General features: G+C 32.3%; 3 protein-coding genes across 3 annotated transcripts; all 3 read left to right on the forward strand.

Annotated features, from left to right (window-relative positions):
* Positions 1-720: 720 nt before the first annotated feature.
* Positions 721-4579, forward strand: LOC114747371 (cysteine-rich repeat secretory protein 38-like). Its single transcript, XM_028935689.1, has 5 exons — positions 721-725; positions 1553-2388; positions 3357-3500; positions 4009-4039; positions 4531-4579. The coding sequence occupies exons 1-5, from the start codon at positions 721-723 to the stop codon at positions 4577-4579; spliced, it is 1065 nt and encodes a 354-aa protein (XP_028791522.1).
* Positions 4580-8150: 3571 nt separating this feature from the next.
* On the forward strand, positions 8151-11378 carry LOC114747372 (cysteine-rich receptor-like protein kinase 19). Its single transcript, XM_028935690.1, has 7 exons — positions 8151-8961; positions 9153-9269; positions 9752-9909; positions 10037-10247; positions 10402-10639; positions 10777-10927; positions 11085-11378. Exons 1-7 carry the CDS (start codon positions 8151-8153, stop codon positions 11376-11378), a joined length of 1980 nt encoding a protein of 659 aa, XP_028791523.1.
* A 6535-nt stretch (positions 11379-17913) lies between these two features.
* LOC114747373 (cysteine-rich receptor-like protein kinase 27) lies at positions 17914-20031 on the forward strand. Its single transcript, XM_028935691.1, has 3 exons — positions 17914-17990; positions 18161-18528; positions 19901-20031. Exons 1-3 carry the CDS (start codon positions 17914-17916, stop codon positions 20029-20031), a joined length of 576 nt encoding a protein of 191 aa, XP_028791524.1.
* Positions 20032-24297: the final 4266 nt, after the last annotated feature.

Consider the following 24297-nt stretch of genomic DNA (forward strand, 5'->3'; position numbering starts at 1 on the left):
GATGCTAAACCAGGAGGGAGTTGAACCGGTAGAGAACTGGTCAAATTGGTGTGAAAATTATATATATAAATATGTCTAAATTAAATATGTCTAAATTAAACCTTTTTTTATATATATTTTCTCCATCATACACTCCTTTGTATGAAAATTATAAATATAAATATGCCTAAATTAAACCTTTTTTTTTCAATCAAGATAATGGATTTTTTCAACCACTCAACAGTAAAGTAAAACATTACTCCCTTCCTCCATTTTTATGAGAAACAATCTTTCTCATAAAGATATTTCTAAATATAAAAACAAATTCTTTTTGCCTGAAATTTTTAATTTGTTTTCTTCACATTAAATGTATGTCACTTATATCATCAATTATCTCTCTGCAATAAATTTTAATTTATTATCTCTCATGTACTTTATTTACAAATAAAGGTATAATGAGACTATCTTATACATTTATTGCTTAAATTAAATTTAACTAACATTTTAAATTGTGTGATTTTAATAATTGTTTCACAAAAAGAGCATTAAATACATCATATATTATATTCTCTTGGATCCTATATATAAGCTTCAAATAATTGAATTTTTTAACAAATTAGCAGTTAAAATTAATTAAAAATAATAAATAGGTTAGAAATGTATTTTTTTTCAAATTTACCCTTATTTATTAAGAGAGTAAATGAGAAAAAGAAATAAATAAAAGATAAAAAAAGAGAATATATGAGGTATTATTAATAACAGAGAGAGTATTAAATACAGTCAACTAAGGGCAAAATAGAAAAAAAATAATAAATGCTTAAATAAGCTCAAAAATAAATTTTATATTTTAGACCAAACTTCTCTTCAAAAGTGAAACTTATATATAAAACCGGAGGAAATACTAACTAATTAAATGCTAAATCCCACCAAATAGTCAGGTTACCATATCTCAAATTCATACCAAAGCAGCTGGACTTTGAACCAACCCCCGGAAACCAAAAAAAAAAAAAAAATCATTTGCAGAAAAAAGCTCACCACTTTGAAAGTAGATTAAGGTTATTGGCTTAAATGAGAAGAACGTAATAATAGAATACACACACACATTAAGATTAAGGATTCAAAACGTTTACCTTTTTTTGGTTCTTTATATAAAAACATATTTGTTTTTTTTAATATCTAAGTAAATATTAGGGTTAATCGTTAAAGAATACATAATTATTACTGGTAAATATTTTAATCGAGTTTCTTTATTCTCGTGATTTGGTTAAAATAATGAAGTATAATCACAAAATGAAGGCACAAAATGCTTAATTGGGATAATAGTCAAGGTATCACACACACACCCACGTATATATACTCCTTCTATGCTTACTATACTAATTTACACACATCAATCAATCATACACATTAAAACTATGTCTTAGCTTATAAAAAGTATTGAGAATTTCTTTCATCAGAAGGACCCCTACAATAAGGACTATATATATAGAAGCCCAACACAAAGTCTCAAACTAGTGGGAAGAGTCAAAATCTCAAAACACTCCATCCAGAAAAATACGTACATTTGCAATAGCTATGCTTTCTCCAAGGCTGATTTCTCTTCTCTTCTTCTTTCTGATCCTCAACCTAACCCTAATATCTCATCACGGCACCAATGCCCAGCAAAACTTCTTGAATTCTACTGCGGTAACAGCACCGTCGACGATGAGACCACCAAGAGTACCTTCAAAACCAACCTAAAATCCCTTTTATTTAACATCTCTTCCGACACAAAAATCGACTATGGCCTCTACAACTTGTCCTCCGGCCAAAACTCTGACAAAGTCAATGTTATCGGCCTATGCCGAGGAGATGTTAAGGTACAAGATTGTCGCAGTTGTCTCACAGATTCAAGAGTTGTTCTTCTCCAAGTTTGTGCCCCTAACGTCAGAGAAGCAATCGGGTGGTACGATAACTGCTTTCTCCGATACTCCAACCGAACCATATTCGGCGTCATGCAAACACAGCCATATTTCTATCTGTGGAACACACAGGACGCGTTGCAGAAGGACCAGTTCAACTTTGTGGTGACAGAGCTGATGAAGTTCTTGAGAGAGAAAGCTGCTTCCCACAACTCTGTTCAGAAGTTTGCAGCGGCGAACGCGACGGGACCGAGCAATCAAACGATATACGGTCCTGCACAATGCACGCCGGACTTGTTGAACAAGGATTGCAATAATTGCTTGAATGGGGCAATCTCTGAAATCCCGAAATGTTGCGATGGAATGAAAGGTGGAAGAGTGGTAAGACCCAGCTGCAACATTAGATATGAAACCTACAGCTTCTTTGATCCTACTGCTTCACAATCTTTCGCATCACCGCCGTTGCCACCATCTCCTCCGGCAGTTCTTGATTTCGTACCCAAACAAGGTGTGTAGATATTTATATGAAAAATCACTTAACAGTTCACTCAAAGCAAAATCATTTATCAGTCCCCTTTCCTAAATATATGAACCATTTTGTAGTACAAGTTACACTATAAAATTGGTCCCATATTTAAGACGGGAGAGTACGATGTAGATAATCTAATCAATTAAATGAGCAGCATGCAACTGTTGTCATTGTTTTGTATATCGTAAGTTGTTATTGCAGACTACCCACTTGAGTTGAGGCGTGAGCTGCGTTTTGTTAGCCGCCTCCTAGCTACCCGTTGATTTTGGGGTTCTTTTTCAAAAAAATTTTAGTTTCTTTTTATCATTAGATTTTACATAAAATGAATGACATTTTGATATCTTATTTGTAAAAAATAATTTAATTTTTATTTTTTTATAATTTTTTAAAGATTTAATACTTTAAGCTAAAAACAAACCGAACCATTTAGAGTATTAATCTTAAAAAAAATATAAAAAAATTAAAAATTAAACCATTTTTTTAATAAATAAGATACCAAAATGTCTGTAAAATCTAATAATAAAAAAAAGGCTCACAAAAAATATCTGGGAAAAATTATAAAATTAAGAGGTAGCTGACACCCTAATCCCGCCACCCACTTCTTGTGAAACTTTTTATTGATTAAATTGTTTGTGTGTGATTGGCGATAAAGGTCTCTTATGACCACTATCTAATGCAATAAGCTTACACACACACACACATCACTGATCATTAGATTTTTTCATAAAATAAGTTACCGATATGGAATGCTGTAATTTTGAGCTTTTTACAATTTTTTAAAAATCAAAACTGCATGCTTTTTCAAAGTATTTTTCTTCCAAAACTCATAAATAAAAATTCAAAACTGTATTATTTCATATTTATAACACATCAAAATGTTTTTGATTTCATATATAATCTAATCATCAACAAGAAAAAGAAATGTAACCCAAAGTTGTTTTGAGCAGGAAGGTGCAACTCATCCCGAGCTATAATTGCCGTGGGAGTCCCAATTATTGTGTTGCTGGCAGTGCTCATCTTTGTGGTCCTACTTAAATCCAGGAGAGACAAAAATATTGAAACTAATAAGTCAACAAATATTTCATGTTCTGGTGAGTTCTATACTTATTTAATTTATTTTATATATGTACTTTTCACTCTTAATTTAAATGTTGGGGGTAAAAAAAAAAAGGTAATTTTGCTACAAAATCTATATATATCCTTTTTATTTTGCAGAAATAATAAAATAAATTGGAATGAAGTAGACTCGAGTGACTATAATGCAAGAGGTCCCAAGAATTTATATTATATTGCATGTTAAATTTGACAACTTTTATCAAAAAATCCCTGGGTTAAGTTCATAAAAGCCCAATAACAGGGCCTACCGCCAAGATTTTAATCCGTTTGGGCTAAAGACATCTAGGCCTTAGGTGAGCTACCCAGGTCATTTCAATTGGGCCAAATCAAATTTCACATTCACACCATAAAAAGTAAATGGGCCCACTCGAACAAAATCTCATAAAATAAATGAACATTAACTGCACTTATCGGTCATGCCATTTTTTTGTTTTATTTGAGAACATTCATGTATATTATTACATTAAAAAAAAAACTTTATAGCATCAAATCCGTATGAGGGAATATTTCACAGGTAAGATTTGTATATTTAATCTAATATTTTTCCCATCTGAGTGTGCTAAATCTAACCATAAAATGGATCATAATTATTGACTTGTTACAAATGGAGATAAGTGAATTTCAGTGTTTGACACATTTAAAAAGTGTTTCTATACAAATCAAAATAAAATTCCTCTCACATATTTTTTTTGTATACCATAAAATCACTTTTAAAATTATATTTTGGTTTTTTGCCAAATACCTAGAATTAAATTTGAGTGGTTGTATGTAGAGTTAGAGAATAAAGTACAGAAAGTAAAAACGCAAAAAGTAAAAGCGCAACAAGAACAAAACAGAATACAGTAGAAATAGATGAATGCAGTTTGGCATTCCTGCTCCAAAACTTTGAGGGACAGCTGCCATCTGAGCTTGTTACCATGGTAATTAATGTCATATTATAAAACTAATTCAATCTTTTACTTTTGTTACTTATATTAATTAATTAATGTATATTCTTATTTATAGGTGCAAGATGGTCGATACCGTGGAAATCCAGGAGTCAATAAAACCGTAATACTAGTAAGGACTTTAACGTAACTCTAGCTGTTGTAATGGAATATATATATTTGAGTTTTATTACTAGAAAATATTGCAGAACATGCACTGGCCATTTGAACCGATGCGAAGCTAAAAGCTTCCAATGTTTAGTTACGGTTCTTGAAGTGTGACCATTGGGCTCGATTGGGATAATCATCTTCCCCAATAATTATTTCTTGTGTTTTTCAAATAACCCAAGGAAAAGTGGGCGAGAGAGAATACGTAGGAAAAAAGGATAATCAATGCTAAAAAATTAGTTAAAATTTTAGATATTTTAAGCGAGTACATTTTTTTTGAGTGAAAATAAAATTATTATTGCTAAAAAAATTTACAGAGATTTAAAAGTGTATATTATGAATAGGACTATGCTTGTCACCTTTTCAGCTAAAAAATTAACATTAACTGAAATATGGCGATATCATTCATTTTTTAATACTTTTAGGACTACATGGAGTAAATTTTTTAAATATATTTATAATTTTTTTGTGTGAATATTTTGAGAACAAAACTACCTTTCAGAATCTCCAACTAATTCTTATATTTAGCATTAGAAGTAGTATTAAGAAAGTGTATGTATCCAAAAGTTTTTTTTTTTGCTTAATATTACTTAGGAGGAATGGTAAAAAAAAAAAAACCAATGTTGTCACCTTTTCAGCTAAAAAATTAACATTAACTGAAATATGGCGATATCATTCATTTTTTAATCCTTTTAGGATTGCATTGAATACATTTTTTAATATATTTATAACTTTTTGTGTGAATATTTTGAGAACGAAATTACCTTTCACCCAGAAAATATTTTTATTTTTGAAAAAAAAAACTAGATAGACTTGCGTAGATTTTTCATATGGCGTGTAAGACGAGGCCGTCCTTGCCTTGGTCTTTTTCCCATGGATGATGGATTATTCACTAGGTCATCCTTGCCCATCAAAAGCGCAATAAATTGTGAAGGTCACACAGGAGACAATTTTATGGGAAGGAAAAGTCATTGAATAACAAGTATTCCTCTAATTCTTAATATAGGATCTAATTATTGAGTTAATTTTAATTCTAAATATAATATTTATTTATCATATTTATTAATTTTTTCTAAATTATTCCTATGGACACCTTCTCAACAATAATCAAATAGAAGAGAAAGGAAAATATTAAGAAAGATGATTATGGTATTTTAGGAAAAACATGTCATATTTTTTATAATTAACTGACTTACATAACTTTCTTAATCTAACCAAATTAGTTAAATAAGTTTTATATTAAGTACAAGAGGAGTAATTAATAAAAATTAGTTAGAAATATAATTTTATTTTTAAATATATTTTTATAATAAATAAGAAAAAGAATGAAACAGAATGTATGAGAAATCAAAATATGACAAGAGAAAAATATTTAAAAACAACATTAAAAAAATACATTAAATATTGAAACAAATTCAAATTAAAACTTATAAAATAAATTATACTCCTTCCTAAATTTGGAACTTATAAATAAGATAGAAGGAGCACTTGCAATCAACATTGGAAACCTTTCAACTTCCCTTCCCCTCCACTTTTTGTCTCTATCATTAGATGAAATTTAAATACTTCCTCATCTCGTTTTTATAATAGCTTAAAATTTAAATTATCTTGGTTTATTTTAAAAGATTGCACTTATGTTTGTTTAAATATTTAATTTTTTTGCATTTTGTTCCTAATTAATTTTATATATTGCATTACAAAGTCCATTTATTACATATTATTACTTTTAACTAATTTTAACTATTTTCTTAAACCACATAATTTAGTTATCAGGCTCTTACAAAAACGATTAGAGGGAGTAATTGAGATCTAATGTTATAAAAAAATTATATTATGAAATAACAAAAAATATATAAATAAATTTTTTTGATCAAGAATATATAAATAATTTTATACTGTTAAAATATGATTTTTACGGGTGAATATTTTTGTTGATTTTTTTTAATCCTCTGCAGTTTTGATAGGTAATATTTTAATAGTTTAATTATACACATTATTTGATGTTATAATAATGTTCTTACATGATATTAAAGTTTGACCGTTTAAAATTAATCTAGCAATGAAGATAAGAAGTGAATTGGTTCTCTTTTGAGCAACCTTGGATCTCATTTAGTGGAAGGACAAAGGTAATCTTGTTTATTCATATGAATTTATTAATATCACTCGAGTTTGTTTAAGAATTATAAGTGAATTTTATAATTTTTTCTATACAATTTTACATTTATTATTATCCTGCTTTCCCCCAGTTAGAATAAAGTATATGATGAATATGTAACCACTCAAATTTCACCAAATTTTTTCCTTTTTATCTTTTCCTCCTATTTTTACTAGTGACATTTGTGTTTGTTATCAATACATGCGTAAATGGTTGCTCATTAATATTTTAAAATAGGTAACACTCATTTAATTCTCGAACTCTATATAAGATTTAAGTTTGATCCCTTAATTTTTAAAAATATTTTTTCCGGTTATCTAACCCTAACTTCATTAGTCACAAATGTTGATTTTTGTGACAAATATTATTATTTTGGAAATTATAATTAATATGATAATTTTTTTGAACATTTTGTTGATGTTTAAAATTTCAGTTTCTGAATATTTTTTGTTAAGTGCATTGGGGTTAAAAAACTGAAAAGATAGTTTATAGAATTAAGAGATCAAAATGAAATCTCATGTAAAATAAAAGATAAAAGGACGCTTTTAGTTTTCAAATATGTAGATTAGTCCTATTTTTTGTGTGACAATGAATATTTGAAATGATTTTAATTTTGATTGTTGATTTATCTTTCACAAGTCAGAACCTCATTTTATTGATGTTTAAAATATTTTTATGTATTATTGAAACAAATAAACAAAATCTTCTGTTAAAAACAGCAACTACATACAATAAATTATAATAATACTAGCTAGATCCCCATACAATAATGTGTGTCCGCGCTTATTATCGAGATTGCTAACATATTTCATAATATAATTAATATATTTGAAATATAATTAATATATTTTGTCTAAATTATCAATCTTTTACACATTGCATTTCTAACTAATTATAAAACTTGCTGACTAATTAATCAAAGTCTTCATTCTAACTAATAACTTTTACGGATGATAATTTTAAAATTTTGCAAAAAATATCTAATTTTAACTAATTTTATTAATTTATATAAAGCTATTATTACATGTTTATAATAAGTATCTGGGATTAATACACACAAATATAACATTTAAAAGGCAAATTAAGGTAAACTCTAGAAAGGTAGGACTTAGTCCGCGCCTGATCTCCCCAACCACAAGGTTATGTGGAGACAGAGGCATTTACGATATATTGCCTCACATCCTTAATATTACCTCTGGTTTTAATTATAAGACATTGTTTGTAATTTGTAAATAAGATCTCATAGTTAGGATTGAAGGTAGTATAAGATTTAATTGATTAATTTAGGGCTGAGAGATAATATCTTATAAACACAAACCTCATCACCCAAATCTCAAACACTTTCACTACTACTCTTAGTTCTTACCATTGTCACAATGAGGCTCTTCTCCTTTCTCTTCTTTCTCCTTGACCTAACGCTAACGTCTCATCAGGGCACTGATGCCCAATCAAACTTCTTAAAATTCAACTGTACTGGGACTACTGATGATAGCAACAGTACCTTTCAGACCAATCTCAAAAACCTTTTGATGAATATCTCCAACACGCAAATCGACTATGGCTTCTACAACTTCTCCTCCGGCAGTAAATCCGACAGGGTTAACGCCATCGCACTCTGCCGAGGAGATGTTAAGGAACCAGATTGTCGCAGTTGTCTCGCAGATGCAAGGATTACTCTTCTCCAGGTTTGCCCTAACGTGAAGGAGGCGATCGGCTGGTACGATAACTGCTTCCTGCGATATTCCAACCGAACCATATTCGGTCTCATGGAAACATCGCCATATTTCTACCGGTCGGACACACATGATGTGTTGAAGAAAGACCAGTTCAAGAGCGTGGTGACGAAGATGATGAATCTTTTAAGAGACAGGGCTTCTTCCGGCAACTCTGTTCGGAAGTTCGCGGTGGCGAATGCGACAGGTCCGAGCAATCAGACGATATATGGTCTGGTACAGTGCACGCCAGACTTGTCACAGAACGCTTGCAGAGCTTGCTTGAATGGAGCAATCTCGGAAATTCCGAAATGTTGCAATGGAATGAAAGGTGGCGAAGTGTTGCGACCCAGTTGCAGCATTGTATATGAGACTTACCTCTTCTTTGATCCTGCGGCTGCACAACCATTCATATCATTACAGTCGCCGCCGTCTCCTCTTTCGCCAATTGCTCCTCCGACGGCACCCAAGAAAGGTATCAATATTTGCATGCGGTTCACACACACACACACACACACACAAGGGGGTAAAAGATGATCAGAGTCAATCTCTAGCAACTTACATATCTCTCTAGAATTTGCTTGAATGGGGCAATCTCTAATTTACATGTTATACTTGTGAGCAGAAAATCCTTTTCTTCTTCTTGTTTTTTTTTTTCCTGTACAGGAAAGAGAAACGCAACAGGAATTGTTGTTGCCATAGTTGTGTCAACTGTTGCGTTCGTCGCACTGGTCATCTTCGTTGTTATCATTAAAGCCAGGAGGTTGAAGAACACTATTCGAAGTAAGTCAACGCATTATAAATTACGAAAAATTAATCTTTTATCTGTTAAATGGGTTCATAGTTTTAGCTTGTCTCAGTTTTTATACATTAAATGGGTTCAAGTGACTCCCTAAAGTTTTGACTGGACTGCAACTCAATTCCTGAGTCACAACCATTGCCCTGAACTTCAAGAAATATTAATTTTATTTTTCTAAAATATGTGGACTAATTTTTTTATTAAATGGTTAAATTATAGAGATTGAGTAATAATCTAGTCAAAATTATAAGGACTGTGTTACAACTGAGATTGATTTATAATTGAGTTGAAACATCGATTGATTATACGTATAATCAATCAATCTCAATTCAATCTACAATATTAAAGTATAGAGAAGTGATATTTAATAAAAAACATACAAAACAAGGAGTCTTGGAAAATCATGTCCAACATTACTTTAGTTGAAAAATGTTTTCTTATGTCGTTGTAACCTTCTTACGTACATATACTTGCGCTGCCATGCGTAACGTAGCCGGAGAAGATGAAGATGAAATCATGACCGTTGAGTCATTGCAAATGGACTTTGAAACCATCAGAGCGGCAACGAATGATTTTTCTGAGGCAAATAAGCTTGGACAGGGTGGATTCGGACCTGTTTACTTGGTAAGAAATTAAATTATACAGTACTAAATTAAATATTATTCAAACGGAATATTCCAGTGCCTGTATTTTATATTATATCAAAACTCACGTATTTGATTTTTTTTTAAAAAAAAATACATAATTTCAGGGTAGGTTATATAATGGACAAGAGATCGCTGTAAAAAGGTTGAGTAGAGATTCTGGGCAAGGTGAAATGGAGTTTAAGAATGAAGTGTTGCTGGTGGCCAAGCTACAGCATCGGAATTTAGTGAGGTTACTTGGTTTTTGTCTCGAAAAAGAAGAAAAGCTCCTTATTTACGAGTTTGTTCCCAACAAAAGCCTTGACTGCTGCATCTTTGGTAAGTCAATATTAGCGTTTGATTCTGTAATGTCATCTATTTCTTCTGATTTCAGATTACCCTATTGCCAAGTTTCTTTGACTTCTTTTAGACAAGCCGAATTCAAAGCACCACTAGATATATAGAAGTCACATTGTAACGTGTATTTATGTAGATTCCGTCAAAAGGGTGAAATTGAATTGGGAAAAGCGCTACAAAATCATAGAAGGCATTGCCAAAGGCCTTGTATACCTTCATCATGATTCTCGAATAAGAATTGTTCATCGTGATGTCAAAGCAGGCAACGTGCTCTTAGATGAAAAGATGAATGCTAAAATATCAGACTTTGGTATGGCAAGATTATTTGTGGTAGATCAAACTGAAGCCAAGACAAGTACAGTTGTTGGGACCCAGTAAGTTTATTGATTTATCAGATTAGTGTTATAACACTGGAGATATAACTTGACCTTGTTTTTTTCTTTGCCAGCAGAGATATCACTTGACTAATCAAATTTAAATGTACTCATTATTCTTATAAAATATCTGACAGTGGATACATGGCACCAGAATACATGATGAATGGAACGTTTTCAACTAAATCAGACGTCTTCAGTTTTGGAGTATTGGTTTTAGAAATTATAAGTGGCCAGAAAAACTGTCGATTTCAGAATGGAGAAAATGAGGAGCACGTAGTAAGTGCGGTAAGTACATGCCCTTTATCCATCCAAATCTAATTTTAGTACTAAAGTCAAAACTAGCCATGAATTTCTCAATAATGTTTCACCGAAACATACATTCAGGGGAAAAAAAACATAAAATGGATATGGTAGTAGCTAATTATCGAACAAGTTGTTTCAGGTTTGGAAAAACTGGACAAAAGGGACATTGGCAAATATTGTGGATCCAACGTTGATGGAGGATGCTGGGTCAAGAAGTGAAATAATGAGATGCATCCACATAGGGTTACTGTGTGTTCAAGAAAATGCAGAACACAGGCCAACAATGGCTTCCATTGTTCCAATGCTGAGTATTCATTCCATCACTCTTCCTGTTCCTTCAGAACCTTCATTTTATATCTGGAAAAGCTTACCAGGAATCAAATCAGCCGGATCAGTAAATCAGCTTTCAGTTTCAGAGCAATATCCTCGGTAGCTATAGGAAAAATTACTATGTTGTCCCAAAGAGAAAAAATATAATTATGATATATGTATGTGTGTATATTTTGATTTCCTGTGTAACACTACTGTGAGTAAAAACATATATGGAGTGGTTTTATATAATTCATGCATCTCAATATACTCATGATTAGCTTTTGTGAATTATGATATGGTTTGTGTGTGTGTGTGATAGCGTTTTCTTCTCTCACGAAAAGTTTGTTATTCATATAATTGATAAATACCGAAAGTAAAGGGGAGCCCTTAATTTGAATTAAGCCAAAATAAAAGGATAAATTAAACTAGATAAAAATAACAAAATGAATAACATTCTAAAATAAGAAGTGAAATGTTTGGGGTGATGATTTCCTTAGCATTTCATAAAAGCTATAATTAGCTTCCCTTTTAATTTATTTTTGTAATGCAATTATAATTAACTCAAGACTCTAATTTTTTTGGGCCGAACTCAAGGCTCTAATTACTTGTTAATACCTTTTCAATCATCTGTAATTAAATAAATTAAAGAGTGTTTATACGAATAAGTTAGAACATCTAAATTAGAGTTTTATATATTAAGTAGCTTCTTGTGAAATGTTAAGAGAAAAATTGCATCGACAAACCTTTCACTACTTATAATTGAGTCTAAAACTTGATTTCTATCCCCCCGGCATATATAGCTTAGTATTTAGTAATGTTTTATCAGCATTCAAGAACTTAATATCATTATTTTTTTTGTTAACATTTTTGGAGTTAAAGGACTAAAATTATATTTTTTTTTAAAGTTGGAACAAAACTACAATCTTACATATTAAAAGACCAAATATATACTCTAGCCAATAATAATGTCGAGATCATGGAAAGAAAAGTCAAGAAGGCGATAATCTAGACGTCATCAGTTATCTTCAGACGTAGATGAGACTCTCTTTCCTCTCCTTTCACGTCAATTTCCAAACAAAATTGACAACCAATTAAATATAAATGGAGAAATCTCGTGCGTCTTAAAAAAGATAATCAGAAATATAATTATCAAAAGTTATTTTAACAATTGAATGACGAATTGTGGGATAAAAAATAAAGACAAGATTCAAACTATTCTCTTATATTTGAAAATTTTAATAGGACAACACTTACAATAAGTTTTTTTTTCTTATGTCCATTATGTGCAGTTTTTCGATCAAATTAAACCATGTCTACTATTTTCAAAATATTATCATTAAAGCATTTTTTTTACCAGCATTTTCATTAAATTATTAAACCCATATGAAAAAATATATACGATACATATTCATGTGATTGAAAAACTTGATATAACAAATACATCGTAAAGAATTTGATGCAAGTATTTTCTTTTCTTATAATGATGTAAATATATATGTATATTTTCTTTTATCATCTCACGGCGATTCTTCCAATGCGAAAATACATGTTGATGAGATGAGACAGCTCCCTTGGACGTAGGACGCAAGGCATAATGGTTTTTCCATCTAAGAAAATGGACATCACATATCAAAACGGAAACATTGTACCTCCACATACCCGTAATTGGTCCACCAAACATAATTTCTTCCCGTGAAATTAGTGTAGTCCTTTTACCTTATTAATGTTGGAAAAATGCATGATACGTGAAGACCAGGGGAATGAAATAATATAAGCAAGGTAGCGTAATTTTCAGATGATAAAGAAAGCAATGAGGCAATTAGTCAACGAAATTGTTGTGATTATTATCATTTTTCCTTGAACTGTTTGGTATTTACTATTTAGTATGATAGAATGAGTTGTTACTAAATTTTTTATATTGGCAGTAATACTCAAACTTAACTTTTTTACTCTATCCCGTCATTATGACAAACTTCAAATAACGTATAACAAAAATTTGTTAAAATTAGTTAAAAATAATAAATAAGAAATAAACTTTTGTTTTCAAATATAACCTTATAATAAATGAGAAAAATGATGAGAGAGAATATATAGAGATAATGAGAGAGAGTATGACAAATGAGAGATAATAAATAATTAAATGTAAAACTAAAAAAATACATTACATGTTGAGACAAACCCAAATTGAAACTTATAAATTAGAATAAATATCTTTTAAAATTTAATACTTATAAATAGGACTATAGGGGGTATAAAATATTACTCCCTCCGTTCCTTATTATAAGAGACAAATAACCGAAATGCATTGATAAAAAAAACAGTTAAAATTAGTTAAGAACAATTAATGTGTAAAAAGTATAATTTTTTTTTCCAAAAATACCCTCATTAATAAGGGGAGAGAGCATGAGAGAGAACAATTAAATTATTAAAAGAAAGAGAAGTGGGAGGGAGAGAGAGTGTGAGTTGGAGATAATAAATATGGGTAAAATAGGAAATCAACACAAAAAAGTAGAAACAACTTTTAAGTGTCTCTTATATATAGGAACATGCTATAAGCATCAAATGTCTCTTATAATAAGGAACGGAGGGAGTAATTCATTATAACTACATTCATTTTCAGGCCAAAAAAAAAAAACTACATTCATTTATTTTCAAGGCATAGTTAATGAGGTTTTATTATTGCGAAAATTACACTCAGGTCCCATAGAAAATATTTAATTCAGAAAAAGCCCCCGGAAATCCCGAAATGATTCCTAAGTCTCCAGGGACGTGTGTGTAATAAATTATAATTGTGAAATTACCTATTTATCCCCATTAATTTGAACCCACTACAATTCATTTATAACCTCAACATTGACTATTGACAACTCGAGGAGAAGTGGTTAACAACCTTGGCAATGCCCCTGGCATCCCACAGAGTGAGTTGTCAGAGGCACTGCCGAGGTTGTCAACCAGTTCTTCTCAGGTTGTCAACAGCTACCGTTGAGGTTATAAATAAATTGCTACAATAAAATTAATGGGGATAAGTAAGTAATTTCACAATTACAATTTATTACACACAGGTTCCTAGGACTTAGGAATTATTTTGGGATTTTTAGAGACTTTTTCTGAATTAATTATCTTCTATAGTACCTGAGTGTAATTTTCCCTTTATTATTGTTATTATTATTTCTGTTTTGATGAAACATGTTGGAAGTAATTAACTTATAAATAAAACAATATAAGTAAATTATTTATATTATAAAAAACTAAACTTGAAATGATTGAATTAAGGTCGCTATAAGTAATTTAATTAATTTGTCGAACTCCCCGGCCTTTCCCTCATTTTTTTTGGGCACCCATTGAAGTGTTCAAAATGTAATCCTTTTAGAGATTGCGTGTGATTTGAACTGATGGAGCATATAAGCGGAAGAGCTAAGACATGAAAAAGAATTCTAGTGGCACCCTTTCTATATCAAGCCAAAGAGACAGGGTCTCTGTACGGCGAAAACAAGACCACATACAACCTTTGCAATAAGTCAAAGCTCAGTGAAAAGTGACAAGTCCATCCAATTAGGTAATTTGGACTTAGTCATCCCATTGATTAATAATTGGTGACTTCTTTTCTATGACATTTTCGTTTCCCCTATATGCAAAGGTTGGCCAAGAAGCACTATCTTTGTGCGTCTCTTTCAATAGTGAAGAAGACTTTAAAAGTGCGTAAACATCATATTGTGCCGTATTTCTCACAGTGAGGCATCTATTTTTTCCTACCCTTTTATTCTTATAGACTAATGTGGAAGTAACGAATTATTTAATTACCCGAAAGGAATCTAAACTCAAAATGACTAGTAAAAGTCGCATTAATTAAGTTTGGAAGTTTATCATTATCCCCAACCACACTTTAGTTTACTTCTGACCAACAAATCATCATTTTGCTAAATGACAATTCTCAAACATCATATCCCACTGCCCTTTTTTTTAATGGAAAGGAAAATATCATTCAAAGAAACGAAGCAAGGACAGTCAACGGTACTAGATTAAAGGGGGGGAAAAAAGAACAGTAAGCAATACACACGAGACATGGCAAAACAAATCAAAAGCAAAATTAAGTTTACATATCAATTGAAATAATAAGATTAATGGTTTTCAGAGTATGATTAACTATCCCTTCAGTAGGTGCATAGAAATCATCATCATATTAAAACCTAACCCAAGTTGCCCAATCTGGCTAGTGAGTCTGATCAAATTTTGGACAAATCGATCATGCATGTTAGATTTTATATATTTTATTAAGCTTGAAATGACATTTGTTGGATCATGCGTTGTTTATACACGAATATTCTATACACTTGTGGATTAATGTTTTTGCTATAAATATTATTTTAATTATGATTGGTCTGATCCTGAGTAAATCATCGTAATTCAAATTACTGTCTTTAATCAGTTTATTAATCGACTTGGTTTTCAGTACTTTGACCTTGAAAATCACCATGGCTAAGCCTAGTTCCTTTCTTTTACTTTCTTTTTCTTTGGCTCACCCTAATTTCTTATCATGGCACCAAAACCAACAGGACTTCCCAAAAATCTTCTGTCGCTATGGCTCTCTATAGGACAGAGTCCGCATGAGGTGCTCATCGAATCCATGCATGATCACCTCATGCTCAGTGCCGAATGGCTTCTTTTCATGTAGGAAAGAGGTAACTTTAAATGATTTTTTTCCCCACCCCGCGTGATGCCTCCATTTCCCCATCTCTCCTTTTTTCTTAGGCCATTATTAGCCATACTTTTTCTTAGGCTGTAATTATTTTTATAATTAACACAAGTATATATTACTCCTCTGATCCTTAATATATGACCTAATTGTTGAGTTGATTTTGGTCCTAAATATAAGATCTATTTTTTATATTTATCAATTTTTTGTAAATTACCCTTATGGATACTTTCTCAACCATAATTAAGTAAGCGAGAGAAAAATGATATTAAGAAAGATGATTATGATATTTTGAAAAAAAATCATAAAGTCATATTTCTTATAATTAACTAACTTACCTAACTTCTTTAATCTAATCAAATTAGTTAAATAGGTTTTATATTAAGGACCAGAGGAGTATATGTGTTTAAAAATCATATTTAAACTAAAATTAGGCCTCGCACAATGTTTCACACAAAAATTCTAACTACCTACTTTGATTGTCCATAGTTTTTACAGGGATTAAAATACACCCAACATCTTGAAGTATCTTTTAAGTACTGAAAAATGTTTTAGGGCATTGAATAAATCACCGATTAATTTAGTATACTAAATACTAAATACTACTTAGAAAATACTTGTTTAAGTAGTAAAAAATGTTTTGGGGTGATGGATAAATCACAAGTTAATTTAATATACTAAATACTACTTAGAAAATACTTAAGATTGTTGGGTGTATTTTTCTATACTTAAAAGATACTTCAAGATGTTGGATGTATTTTAACTCCTATAAAAATTATGGATAATCAAACCACGTTGTTGGAATTTTTTTTGTGAAATATTATAGGAGGCCTAATTTTAGTGTAAATATGATTTTAAAATACATGTAATATATATTTGTGTTAATAATAAAAATAATTGTAATATTTGATTTTTTTTAATTTTTAAAGATGTTAAAAGAAAAACTGGGCGACACTTTAAAAACAAGAGAAAAAATTCCAGAAAAAGAGCCTTGAAATTATTATTTCCCAATTCAAGCATTTAAGAGATGAAAAATGATAAAGAAAGAAGTGGTGTCTGATATGGTATTTTGTAAATATAGTTAAATAACTAAAATACATTTGCATCAGAAAATATATTAAATTGATAAAGTTTTTTAAATTTTATTTTTATCAATTTTTTTCTCTATTTAAAAATCATTTTGATATCTCTTTCTTTTTTTCTTTCTGATAGAAATTAAATAAGATTAAATTAGAAAACAAGCATTAAATATACTATAAGTAACTTATTTAGAACCAAATTTTTTTTTATAAGTAACTTATATTTAGGATCAAAGTAATATGCATACACCGCAACAGAAGTAAAATTGTATGAGAGTTATACACACACACACATACCTACAAGGCTGTCAAATTGGGCAATGTAGCAGGGTGAGTATAGGGCTATTTACGATTGTGACTAAAGTTTTCTTTTTTAAAAAAATAAATCAATGCATTCTTTGTTTCAACAAGAATTTAGAAGTCCAGAAAAATCATTATGGTCTTCTTTTTCTAATTTAGCGGGGCGTCTACATTTTCCTATCTCTTTCCCGTAACACTTCGTATGATAAATTATTTACCCTGAAAAATGTAAACTCAAGAGATGACTACAAGTCGTTTTGGGCATCGTCTGTCTCAATCCCCAATTACCCTTGGCACCATCTTCTAACCTAAATACAAAGAAAAGAAAAGATTACAGACCTCAGTTGGACAATTCTCAAACCTACCTTTACTACGCACAGAGAAAACACGTACAATAACCATGCCTAGGGTTTCCTTTCTCTTCTTTCTCCTTTACCTAACCCTAATTTCTCATCATGGCACTATCGCCCAGTAAGACTTCTTAAACCATTTCCGTGGTGAAGGCCTCGCAGATAGCAATAGTTCCTTCCGATCCAACCTCAGAAACCTTTTAGTAAACATGTCTTTCAACACACAAATCGACTATGGTTTCCACAACTTCTCCTCCGGCAACAACTCTGACAAAGTTTACGTCATCGGACTATGCCGAGGAGACATTACTGTACAAGATTGCCGCAGTTGCATCCAAGATTTGAGGGTGATTATTCTCTAAGTATGTTTACCTAATGCGAGGGAAGCGATCAGGTGGTACGACATCTGCTTTCTGCAGTACTCAAACCGATTGATATTTGGTGTGATGGAAACATCACTAGGTTACAATTTGTGAGACAGCTCCGACGCTTTGGAGAAAGATGAGTTCAAGAATGTGTTGATGCAGATGATGAGTTATCTGACAGAAAGGGCTGCTTCCAGAGACTCGCTTCGGAAGTTTGCGGTGGCGAATGCTAGTGGTCCGGGCAATCAAACCATATATGGTCTTGCACGGTGCACGCCAAACTTGTCAAACAAGGATTGTGACATTTTCCTGACTGGGGCATTCTCTGATATTTCTAAATGTTGTGACGGAAAAAGAGGTGGTCGGGTGGTCCCACCCAGTTGCTACATTAGATTTGGACTTGATAGCTTCTTTGACGCTTCTACATACAATAATGCACAACCATTTATGCAGTCACCGTTGCCTCATCCCGCCTCCCAACAAGGTAAACTCATATGATCAGGGCTTTTTTTCAAAAAAAAATTAAACTAGATCAAGAAAATATAATTCTAAAATTGAAAATTACTGCCTATAGTTTGTGCTTGGATTCATTGTGGAGAAATAATTTTGGGCCGTACATACTCCCTCCGGTCTATAATATAAAATGTTGGTTAAGTTTTCTCACAAAACAAAAAAGTTAGGAAAGTCATTAAATATGTTTTAAATTGATAAAAGTTATTTATTTTATCTTTATTAAAGAACGTGATTGGAAAATTCTCCCCTCTTTCTCTTGCATTTAAAACTCTCCCCTCTATGTAATAAGAGGTAAAAATGAAAAACTATTATTAACTACTTTGTCAACATCTTATATTTTGGATTAAAATTTTCTTCTAGAAGACTTCTTATATTATGAACAAGAAAAAGCGTGTGAGAAGAATTTTGTCTCAATTAAAGAGGATTAAGTTTAGCAGAAGAGGTTAATCTTTTATAGTATAGTGAATCACTATTAGAATTCCCATTTTTAAAAAGGTTCACAACTAATACTAAATAGTATCTCAAACAGGTTTCCAACGAGAATGAGAATATGCCTGTGCAGTGGCGTTCGTTACCTAATTCACGGTTGTTACCCCTTATAATTCACGGGGACTTACATTTCAAAATATCTTAACCCCTTTAAAAGGCATATATCAAAGCTATTTCTTTTTTTCTTTTATTTCCTTTTGGAAAATTTATTGAATATAACTTATCAGGATCGACTTGTCATAAGTATAAGTGCAAATTTTGCTTTGTGCAGGAAAGGGAAACAAGTCATCAAGGATTGTTATTGCCGGGGTTGTTGCCTTCACCGCAGGACTCACCTTACTCATCTTCATCGTTGTAATATACTAGTATTTAAAACCAATGAGGAGACCCAATAAAAGGGAAAGTAAGTCAACGTCTCATGTTTATAATATTATAACATGAAACATATGAAAATGTTTCTATACAAGTATATATCGTCTTAACTAAGTACACGGCTGCCAACACTTTGATTAAATTATATATATTAATTATTTATATTTTATTGAAAAGTCAAATCACCAATTTTTTATTAATGCTATTTTTGTCAAAAATTTAAATTTAGATTAAAATATATATTTTGAAAGAAAATAAAAATGTATGTATATTCTGCAGAAATAATTCAAAATACATAATTTATTTTTTTATATTGAATTTGAAGATTGAATGATAATTATTGTCCAATTTCAAGGTCGAAAAATTATTATTCATTTTTCAAATTAGTTATTAGAGGAACGTATTTTCATATGTAGTTGATATATAGTTATTAATAATTAATCATAACTCCCTCTACTATACTACCATCCATGTTTATATAGCTGAAGCTAAGGATGCTGCAGACTCATTGCAAATGGACTTTGAAACCATCAGAATGGCAATAAATGATTTTGCTGGTGCAAATAAGCTTGGACAAGGTGGATTAGGAGCCGTTTACTTGGTAAGATACTAGTTGAAGATACCATTTCGATTTTAAATATAAGACCTATTTTATAGTATAAATTGTACTATAAAATGGGTTTTATATTTAGAACTGAAGGAGTATATGATTAAAATGTTTTATAAGAAATAACAATAAAGTTAGGTTCCTCCATGTATTGCGTTGCTCAAACTCAATGGTCTAGTTTTGTGTGTGTGGGTAGGTTGTATAATGGACAAGAGATTGCTGTAAAAAGCTTGAGTAGGAATTCTGGCCAAGGTGATGTGGAGTTTAAGAATGAAGTATTGCTAATGGCCAAGCCACAACATCGGAATTTAGTCAAGTTAGTTGGTTTTTGTCTCAAGAAAGAAGAAAGGCTTCTTGTTTATGAGTTCCTTCCTAACAAAAGCCTTGATTACTTCATTTTTGGTATGTTAGCTAATGTTAATCTTCCATGTCTTCCTTTGTTTTAATTTCTAGATCATGATAAATGATATATATTTGGAGAGGTTAAATTTCTAAAATATTAGTATCAGATTAAACTTAAATAGATTATTACTTTAAATCATGGAATGTGTTGTCCATGACTTAATGCAGATCCAATCAAGAGGGCATGTTTAAATTGGCAAAAGCGTGTCAAAATTATAGAAGGCATTTCTCGAGGTCTTCTTTATCTCCATCACGATTCTTGAGTACGGATCATTCACTGTGATTTGAAGCCAAACAATATACTTTGGGAAAATTACTGTAGAGTCCCACAAAAGAGAATTTACTACTGAAAGGTCCCATGAAATCATAAAATGTATATGAGGTCCCAAGGGACTTTATGGCAAAAAATTTCAAACGTGCAATTACTTTCTTGCCCTTCTGATTAAAGAAAGAAACTGAAGCACACGATTGAGAGAAAAACTCCTATCGGTTGTCATCTTCATGAAATCCGCTGCCGTCTCGTTCGTGTCCATCCTTGTGTGCTCCGACAGCTTCAATCTCCGGCGAGGTTTGTCAGTGTCTGCTCGGTACATTGTCGCTCGCTGCTCCGCACTCCGTCGGTCTCTGGTCCGCACTCAGTCGGTCTCTAGTTGGACGCCTCCAATCTCGTGCACAGTCTGTCGGTCGCTGGTTTGTACCCCACTACCAGCGAGCCTCGTGGGTTCCATCATCGATGACCTTCGCACCCCACCGCCGGCGAGCCTCTCTCTCTTGGTATATCATATTGATATTATCTATTACTGGTATATTTAGGTGAGGCGCTTCTCAGTTTCAGAGCAACAGTTGGCTATTGTGTAAGTTGTATTATTTAAATTTCAAAGTAATGTTGGCTATTGTCAATTGTTGTGCATAAATTGTTATTACAGTGATCGAAGGTTGTCATTAACGACCCCATGACCTGTCCTGTTATGTAGGATGGAAGACTTGTGTAAGTTGTATTATTTAAATTTCGAAGTAATGTTGGCTATTGTCAATTGTTGTGCATAAGTTGTTATTACAGTGATCGAAGGTTGTCATTAACGACCCCATGACCTGTCCTGTTATGTAGGATGGAAGACTTGTGTAAGTTGTATAATTTAAATTTCGACGTAATGTTGGCTATTGTCAATTGTTGTGCATAAGTTGTTATTACAATGATCGAAGGTTGTCATTAACGACCCCATGACCTGTCCTGTTATGTAGGATGGAAGACTTGTTCGAAGGTTCAGATGCATTGTCCATGTCTCCACCCAATGTGTTTAGTGAAGACCCACTATCATTGCCATGTGGTTCAGAAATGATGTCAACCCCAATTTCAGAAAGGAATTCAACAAAGTGAAAGGGTCTGGTTATTGGAGAAGGATAAATTTTTCCTAATGCAGTAGCCCTTAGATAAGCACTATATAGGTACAGCATTGCTGATAAGTTTTCATACAAATTTGTTTGGCCCATTGCGAAGGTTGTTAGCCACTTCTCTTCGGGTTGTCAACACCCACTGTTGAGGTTGTAAATGAATTGCTGTAGTAAAAATCTACTGTAATCCTATTGGGTTCAATTAAAGCTGTTAATAACTTTAAAATGCTCTTAATTTTTTTTAAGGTCGTTATATATGCTGATAATACAATCTATTTAGAAGCTGTGGCATCCCACAGAGTGATTTGTCAGGGACACTGCCCAGGTTGTTAACCACTTGTCTTCGGGTTGTCAACAACCCCCGTTGAGGTTGTAAATGGATGTGGCAGAGATGATTGTGATATATGCCTATCATGTCATCATGGTTACCATTTGTTTATCCAGTTTTATTTAGTCTGCATTTGTGGACATGATCCGTGTATGGAACGAAGAATTTCTTGTTTTGTCAAAACACATGAATGTCATTACAAAAACTTCATAATCAGTAAATGATGTCAATACACATTAACATATCTTAACATCTAGCTATCACTACATGGTCAAATAAAGAAACAAAATCTGAACTTTACATTCAGCTGTCAAATAAAAAAAACTAAATACAATCTATGCTCATCGTTTATTTCTTCTTCTTGCTTTGGGAGTTTCCTCGTAGCAAAGATAGCATTTGATCACCATGCAGGTTGTTCTGATAAGTTACAAGCCACCACAAGCATCCAACCTTCAAGTCATGGATTTCTTGAGGGGATTACAAGCATCCAACATGCACAGCATACAGTCACAACCTACACATCAGACAATCACAACCTACATTTGTGTCATTCACAACATACACAGCAGCCAATGACAATCCACGCTAAACCGAATGACAAGAACAACAGGAAATTACAACCTATACATAAGCAAGCGACAAACTAACAGAGGCTAATGACAACTTGCACACAAGACAATAACAACCTTCACACCAACCAATCACAACATACAAATAAGCAGTTGACAGCGTACATACTAGTGAATGACAACATAGAGTAGTAAATGACAACATACAGGATAGTAAATGACAACATATAGAGCAACCAATTACAACATATAAAGAATAGTATATTCCCACTGAGGGAGTTACTTGATATAACCCTAGAAAATACAGGAATATGATGAATGAATGAGATTTGTCCATCCTTATAACAACATAAATTGGATGAAATGAACCAGAAACTACATTAAAATACTGTACTCACGAACTTCTGAGCTGTGATAGGTTTCCTAGTTCATTTGGAATCGCTCCACTTAGGTAATTGCAACTTATGCACAACAATTGACAATAACTAACATTACTTCAAAATTTAAATAATACAACTTACAGAAATCTTCCATCCTACATAACAGGACAGGTCATGGGGTCGTTAATGACAACCTTCGATCACTGTAATAACAACTTATGCACAACAATTGACAATAGCCAACAGTACTTCGAAATTTAAATAATACAACTTACACAATAGCCAACTGTTGCTCTGAAACTGAGAAGCGCCTCACTTAAATATACCAGTAATAGATAATATCAATATGATATACCAAGAGAGAGAGGCTCGCCGGCGGTGGGGTGCGAAGGTCATCGATGATGGAACCCACGAGGCTCGCTGGTAGTGGGGTGCGAACCAGCGACCGACGGACCGTGCACGAGATTGGAGGCGTCCAACTAGAGACCAACTGAGTGCGGACCAGAGACCGACGGAGTGCGGAGCAGCGAGCGACAATGTACCGAGCAGACACTGACAGACCTCGCCGGAGATTGAAGCTGTCGGAGCACACAAGGATGGACACGAATGAGACGGCGGCGGATTTCATGAAGATGACAACCGATAGGAGTTTTTCTCTCAATCGTGTGCTTCAGTTTCTTTCTTTAATCAGAAGGGCAAGAAAGTAATTGCACGTTTGAAATTTTTTGCCATAAAGTCCCTTGGGACCTCATATACATTTTATGATTTCATGGGACCTTTCAGTAGTAAATTCTCTTCTGTGGGACTCTACAGTAATTTTCCCATATACTTTTAGATGAAGACATGAATGCTTAGATCTCAGATTTTGGTATGGCAAGGTTGTTTGCACTCGATCAAACTCAAAGCAACACAAGTACATATTGTTGGGACTTTGTAAGTTTATAAGATTATATACTATTGCTAGAGCTATTATTAGATTAATTAAGCTTAAATGCTAATCATCTTTTGATATGCATATGTAGTGGATACATGGCACCAGAATATGTAAAACATGGAATCTTTTCAACGAAGTCAGATGTTTTTAGTTTCAGAGTATTGGTTTTAGAAATTATAAGTGGTCAAAAGAATGGTGAATTCCACAATGGCGAGAACATAGAGCATATAGGAACTGCTGTAAGTATTTCCCTCTATCAGTACTTGA

The sequence above is a fragment of the Neltuma alba genome, unplaced genomic scaffold (assembly GCF_004799145.2).
Source record: "Neltuma alba isolate B1F8T4 unplaced genomic scaffold, ASM479914v2 tig00005287_pilon, whole genome shotgun sequence".
Classification (NCBI taxonomy): domain Eukaryota; kingdom Viridiplantae; phylum Streptophyta; class Magnoliopsida; order Fabales; family Fabaceae; genus Neltuma; species Neltuma alba.

Coding starts and splice junctions, on each gene's coding strand:
- LOC114747371 (XM_028935689.1), top strand. Junction 3,501..4,008: donor AACAAATATTTCATGTTCTG/GTGAGTTCTATA, acceptor AAAACTTTATAG/CATCAAATCCGTATGAGGGA. Junction 4,040..4,530: donor TATGAGGGAATATTTCACAG/GTAAGATTTGTA, acceptor TCTTATTTATAG/GTGCAAGATGGTCGATACCG.
- LOC114747372 (XM_028935690.1), top strand. CDS start 8,151: ATGAGGCTCTTCTCCTTTCTCTTCTTTCTCCTTGACCTAACGCTAACG. Junction 9,910..10,036: donor GATTCGGACCTGTTTACTTG/GTAAGAAATTAA, acceptor ACATAATTTCAG/GGTAGGTTATATAATGGACA. Junction 10,640..10,776: donor AGTACAGTTGTTGGGACCCA/GTAAGTTTATTG, acceptor AATATCTGACAG/TGGATACATGGCACCAGAAT.
- LOC114747373 (XM_028935691.1), top strand. CDS start 17,914: ATGGTTTCCACAACTTCTCCTCCGGCAACAACTCTGACAAAGTTTACG. Junction 17,991..18,160: donor TATGCCGAGGAGACATTACT/GTACAAGATTGC, acceptor TTTGTGAGACAG/CTCCGACGCTTTGGAGAAAG. Junction 18,529..19,900: donor TCATCCCGCCTCCCAACAAG/GTAAACTCATAT, acceptor ATGTTTATATAG/CTGAAGCTAAGGATGCTGCA.